Below are 6,000 nucleotides of genomic sequence, written 5' to 3'. Positions count from 1 at the left end.
GGGCATGGGGGGGCAGGCTCAGGTTGTGGTGTGGGGGGACAGACTTTGACTCTGAAGAACCGAAAGGCAGGGCAGGGCTGGAGGCACTTGGCTCCAGGTGTGCCCCTGGCCTGTCCACCCTATCGGTGCCTCGTGACCCTCTGTGGGCAGCACTAAGGGAGAGGGTGCTGCTGAGAAGTGGTGAATGGCTGCCTGGTGTGGGGTGCGGAGAATCTGGGTGGGGTGGGGTCTGTGTGGCGGGAAGGGGGGCTGTGGGGGGCACTCACCGTGGAAGGCCCGCAGGTAGTTGTTCCCCAGGTACACCAGGTTCTCCAGGGCGGGGTTAAACTGCTCCAGGATGCTCTGGACCCCAGGCAGAGGGAGGGTGAGGATTGGGAGGAAGAAGGAATGATGGGCAGAGGCGAGTCATTGGGCCTCAGGAGCAGGGCACCCCTAGCCCCGTGAGAAGCCTCCAGAATCTGGGGGAGCCAACCTAGAAACCTGGGGTCAACCAGAATCTTGCACGGGCCTCAGAGGCCATGTCTGTTCAAGACCAGGGCCCCCCGGCCAGCTCCTGCTCACACACCTAACCTGGAGGGTCCCGAGCCTCCGCTGGTTGAAGCCTGCCAGTCCGTCGCAGTCCCCAGCTGGGCACAGTTCAACCCAGGCCTGAGTCCAGGCCTCGCTGGACTGGACACACAGGCTGCCCACAGTCACCTCAGAGGTGAGGGAAGATCTTGCCTCCCCTCTAAGAAGAGCCTTCTGGGAGCAAGGCCACCCCAAGCATGGCCCGTGGGAGGGCATCCGGTGGTGGAGATGATCTGCACCTGGACTTGGGTCTTGTTTCAAATCCCTGCAGCCCCTCTGCCTCGCTTGGCGCCATGAACAAGCTGATTAACCTCTCTGGCCTCAGAGTTCTCATCTACCAAATGGGGTGATCAGTTTTGACCCCACGGGTAGGATGTTGAGAGGCCTCCTGTGCAAGGGGCCTGCACACAGGTGCTCGATAAGGGTCTTTGGAAATGCAGCCACCCCTCTGCAGTGAAGTGGGGAGTTTGAGAGAGGGGCTCAGAAACGACAGAGAGACAGACAGAGAGACAGACACTCCCCACTCCCCGGCGGCGGCTCTTGGGGCCCTGCTCCAGCTGCAGCTGGGCCCTGTCCTGCCTCACCCAGCGTCTGGGAGGCGGAGGCTCCTGCTGAGACCGGCTCAGCAGGCCCGTGACTCACTGGGTGACTGTGGACAACCCCCTGCCCGGGAGCCTCAGGTTGGGGCTGGGGTGACTCGCCTTCCCTGCCAGCACACGCCGCAGCCACGCTCAGCCTGTCCTCCGGAGCTGGCCCGGCCTCTGCTGCGGTGCTCACCTTGTAGATGGCCATGGTGGACCTGTAGAACTGGTCCATCTCGGGGGCCATGGAGCGGCTGCGCCGGGGCTGAGCAGCAGGCTGGTGCGCAGGGCTGGGAGCACCGGGTCGGTACCGTCTGTCTGTCCGGTGCCCACTGCTCAGCGGTGGTGGTGGAGGCTACAGACTGGGACCTAGAAATGGAGGGCCGGCCAGGAGGAGGCGGCAGCTTAATTATTCACCAGCCGGGATGTCAGCCTGCGATCTGGGGCGTAACCGGACCCGGGGGAAGGCATCCTGTGACGCGGGCGGGCTCGTGTGACCTGCCTTCAATTATTTACCCCTCGGAGCGGCGGCTGGTGGCATGTGTGGATGAGCCTCTCCGAGGTCACCGCCACCTCCAGGCCCAGGCCCCGCCAGGCCAGGCGGGACCCCCGGCTCTGGGAGGACCCCTGCCCACCGAGGGGCTAGGACTGCTGGTCGCCCTCCCCCAAGACCCTCCCTGACAGCCCCCTGGAGGCTGAGCACCCAGTGGGGGGTCACTGTTGTCAGCTTCCTGCTCTCCTCTGAGCCCCTCAGACCTGCACCTCGAGCGCCCAGCCCACGTCCGCTGCTGCCGTCCAGCCCCTCTGCATGCTGGACAGGGGACAGCACCGCCTCTGATGTCGCACAGACCCGGGCAAACCTTGGCCCTGCTCGCTCACTGTGTGACACCGAGCCCCCGCCCCCTCTGGACCTCACCCGCTCCTGGAAAATGGGTCTCCTCTTGCCTGCCTCCACTGGGGCAGGTGGGCCTGGGGCCCCCTCAGAACGCCCTCCCCAGCCACATGTGGGGAGGCCTGGAGGAAAGGGGGTCCCCCCGCCCCAGGGAGCTGGGAAACAGCAGCCATGTGAGTGGGCACAAGAAGACGAGGGTCAGGCTGAAGGTCAAGGCTGCGGGAGCTGGTGGGTGGGGGGACTCACACCACAGTGCACGCAACGCAGGGCAACCGGAATCAAACCGTTTATTTCACAGCTTGGGGCGCCCCGCCCCATCATAAATCACTGTCCAGGGGAGAATCACAAGTCCAGGAGCAGCCGTTGGGAGCTGAGGCAGCTCACAGGCGGGGCAGCCGAGGTGCAGGTGGCGGGGTGGGTACTGAGGTGCAAAGTTGAATGGGGCACCCTACTCCCGAGTGTGGGATCCCTCTGCTGATGGGGTGGATGGTGGCCAGTTTCTGTAGCTTCTCCAGCCCCACCCCCAGGGCAGAGGGCAGAGGGCAGATGGGCGGCTGCACCCCAGAGGACCGGAGGAGCCCAGGGCTGGGCAAACGAGGGCGCCCTTAGTGTCTGAGTGAGAGGTGGAGGGGGTGGCTGGGCGGGGCTTAGGGGGACAGCAGCAGCTGGATGAGCTTCTGGAACTGCTCCCGGTGCTCGTGAATGTACACCTCGGTCTCCCAGAGGGCGTTGACCAGCACCGTGTCGCTCACCTCGTCCAGCATGATGTCTGTGCCCAGCTGGGGGTTCAATCTGCCCAAGTCAAGGAGGAGGGGTCACCCCAGGACTCTTAGCCTGGGTGGGGGAAAGGAATGTCCCTGCCAAGGGCTGGGTGGGGAAGGCCGCCGTGTCTGGCCAGCCAGGGGGTGGGGCTGGGGCTGAGGGCCGGCCCTCACCTGAAGTACTGGATGCCGACCATCTCGCACCAGGCCCGGGCCCGGTCCACGGCCCGCCCGTCCGGATCCGTGCACTGGGGAGAAGCAGCCTCCGTGAGCACCCAGCCCACCCACAGCCCCTGCCCGGACCCCCTGTCTGGCTCAGCCACCCATCCGCAGAGGGACTTGGGCAAGTCCCCTCCCTGGGCACAGTGACTGCCCCAGCTGGGCAATCGAAGGGGCAGGGCCTGGGGTTCTCCCAGGTGGCACAGCGGCACCACCGAGGGTCAGGGAGTGTGATGGGGCCACATGGCTGAGTGGACAGCCTCCACGCCCCGCCCCCTGCAGCCTTTGCCGTCAGCTATTCCACAGCTAAGATGCTGGAGCCCCTGCTCAGGTGGTCACAGGGTCCCCGCGGCACCGACGGAATCAGGACCCCTCCCTGAGCCGGCTAACGCGGACCCACAGAGCCCCTGACACCCGGGGACACAGAAGAGGGAGGGCGCCGTCCTGGGCTGAGGCCGGAAGAGGGGCTTGGGGAGGGGCCCATACTCACACAGTCCACCACCATTTTGCCCAGTTCCTTGGCCCCAAAAACAGTTTTCGCCAGTTCCCAGGGGTTGCTGGGACGGAAGACGTCCACACAGGTCACGGGTACCTGCGGGGACTTCCCTGTCCCCAGAGAGACGACGATGGAGAGTTTCTTCACCTTGCTGCCCTGACCCTGTTGGGGACAGGACTGGGTGGTCAGAGGAGACCTTCCCCGGCGGACCTTCGCGGGGGAGTGAGGTCTCGGAGGGGCCCTGGGGGAGCGAGAAGAGGTGGCGGCGCCTGTGGAGGAGCGGGGCTTGGGCTGCCTCCTTTGCTCGGCAGGAGCTGTGCTGCCCGGAGTCACTCCACCACAGGAGCGGCTTAGAGGATGTCACAGGACCTTCCTCATCCCACAGCCTCCTCCCCCAGGAAGCCTGCCCTGCCAGGCCTGGCCCCTAGAGGGCGCTCACCCTCTGAAGGCAGAGCCCCTGGCTCGCCACCCAGTGTTGCATGAGCTTAGTGATGACCACAGTGGTGACCACAGCCAGCAAGGCCATGGCGCGCTCGGGTCAGGCGCTGTCCTGAATGCTTCACAGGGAGGAGCACAGGGGAGCCTCCTGACCATCCCCGGCCCCTGCTACCAGCCCCGCACTCAGTGGCTGAAGGGGAGGGCGGGCAGAGCCAGGGCCCAAGCCCAGAGGCAGCTGCCCCACTTGTTCCGACCGGGCTCGGAACCGCTCTCAGCACAGTGCTGCGGGCAGACACACTGGCCAGGCAGTACATGCGAGACAAGGCTGCTGCTGAGCGCCCGGGCAATGACCACATGGGAAACCCGGATCTGCTGAGCAGAGGGTTGTCGGACCTGAGGTGGCTCTCACCTTGCGGATCATGTCCTGGTTGTACTCATGGATCTCGGTCATGGCGTCCAGCGTGGGGTTGTTGGCCAGCAGCCCGCCATCCAGGTAGCGCCCACTCGGCCGGAAGTAGGTGGGAGCTGCCCCACTGCTCCGGGCTGCCCGCCACACCAGCTGCTCTGAGGGTGGGGAGGAGGGAGGGTGGCCCAGTGGGACAAGGGACTGGTACAATTTCCGAGCTCTTCAGATCTCAGTGTGTGTGTGTATGTGCATGCGTGTGTGTGCCTGTATGTGTGTATGCACGTGTATACATATGTGCATGTGTGTGTGTGTGTGGCTGCAGAAGAAGGGAGAGGCTGGGAACTCTTCAGGAACAGGCCCAGCAAGGCATGCTGTCTGTCCCCCTCCTCCCCCGTGGAAGGCGGGGTGCAGCTGAGGGCCTCCTCTAGCTGCCCGGGGCTGACAGCTCCCCACTCTGGCTGTCCTCAGCCAATAAAGACGCAGGGCAGCAGATGGGAGGGGGTGGGCTGGGGGTGCCAGTGACGAGCCTATGACTCCCACCCGCACCCCACGCCTCGCAGGTCAGTCGCTTCCCACAGATGTGGCAAACATGGTGTGAACCTGAGGGCCGAGTTGGAGGCTTGAGGTTAATGTTCTGGCTGCAGCGAGGCTCCCGCGCACACTCCGGGGCCTCGTAATTGCGGAAGAGGTGGAGTTCAGCCGGCTGCCGGTCCGACAGCGTCCCTGTCAGCATCACCCTGGAGAGAAACAGGAACAGGACGCTGAGGTCGATGACTGCCCCCCGGCAGCCCACTCCCCCCACCCCGCCCGCCCGGCAGCCCGTCCTCAGCCGCTCTCTCCCGCACGCACGTGTGGAGATGGGCGCCGGGGGCTGCTAACGGCAGCAGCATTTGTTCAAGCACAAGACTGGCAACAACGGAACTGTCCACGTGCTGGCCGGGTCGCTGCCCGCGGTCCCCACCCAGTGGGGCCTGTGCCGCTGCAGAAGGATCAAGCAGCTCTATGTGCCGATGGGCACTGAGCACCGAGATTTGTGGCCAAGTAGAACCAGGCTCAGGACAGTGTGTGATATGCCACCATTTACCAACAACAAATCCCCAAAAAACCCATGTGCCTATTTGCTTGGTCGGAGGGAACTCTGAAGGGCCACGAGCGGCACTGGGGACAGGGGGCTGCAGCTCAGGAGACCTCCCGTGTCCCCTGTGGTCCCCCTTCAATGCTCTATCTGCCAGGAGAGTCTATTGAAGAAGATCCCTGCTTGTCTGAGACCAGACATCCTTAAATGCGGTGGGGAGTGCAGACCGGCACAGCCCCCTGGGAAATCACATGTACGGAGACTCATCAATGTCCTGGCTCTCTGGCCTGTAAGCCACGTTAGGAAATCTCCCTAAAGGAATAATCTAGTCACAGCGCAGGCTTCCGTACACGGCTGTCGTCTCGTTGCCATGTATTACTGTGAAAAATGAGCCCATCGAAGCAGGACAGCAGAAGAGAGTGAAGTGCTGTTTCAGAGGTACACTTGCAAGGGGGTCAGAGTAACACAGAAACGTATTTGTTATATTGTAAAGCTAGATATAAAGGGAAGGGAACAACAATCTCTGCACAGGAAAAAACGTTAGTTTTCCATTTCTGGGAATACT

General features: G+C 63.6%; 2 protein-coding genes across 5 annotated transcripts in view; both read right to left on the bottom strand.

The window, feature by feature from the left end:
- Positions 1-1,590, bottom strand: part of BAIAP2L2 (BAI1-associated protein 2-like 2) — a 24,058-nt gene extending 22,468 nt beyond the window's left edge. Inside the window, exons 1-2 of the mRNA XM_014530793.1 lie at positions 1,345-1,590; positions 267-342 (exon numbers count right to left, since the gene is read on the bottom strand). Coding sequence (XP_014386279.1) covers positions 267-342; positions 1,345-1,395 — 127 coding nt within the window. The 5' untranslated portion in view covers positions 1,396-1,590. The remainder of the gene's footprint in view (positions 1-266; positions 343-1,344) is intronic.
- Positions 1,591-2,310: 720 nt separating this feature from the next.
- Positions 2,311-6,000, bottom strand: part of PLA2G6 (phospholipase A2, group VI (cytosolic, calcium-independent)) — a 44,478-nt gene continuing 40,788 nt past the window's right edge. For all 4 annotated transcript variants that reach the window (XM_005883203.2, XM_005883205.2, XM_014530803.1 and 1 more), the window contains 5 exons: positions 4,961-5,097; positions 4,364-4,518; positions 3,511-3,678; positions 2,976-3,049; positions 2,311-2,832 (listed from right to left, as the gene is read on the bottom strand). In XM_005883203.2, coding sequence (XP_005883265.1) covers positions 2,688-2,832; positions 2,976-3,049; positions 3,511-3,678; positions 4,364-4,518; positions 4,961-5,097 — 679 coding nt within the window. In that variant the 3' untranslated portion in view covers positions 2,311-2,687. The remainder of the gene's footprint in view (positions 2,833-2,975; positions 3,050-3,510; positions 3,679-4,363; positions 4,519-4,960; positions 5,098-6,000) is intronic.

This window comes from Myotis brandtii, unplaced genomic scaffold (assembly GCF_000412655.1).
Source record: "Myotis brandtii unplaced genomic scaffold, ASM41265v1 scaffold78, whole genome shotgun sequence".
Lineage (NCBI taxonomy): Eukaryota > Metazoa > Chordata > Mammalia > Chiroptera > Vespertilionidae > Myotis > Myotis brandtii.
The sequence above is the reverse complement of the archived record's forward strand: the minus strand, read 5'-3'. Positions and strand labels throughout refer to the sequence as shown.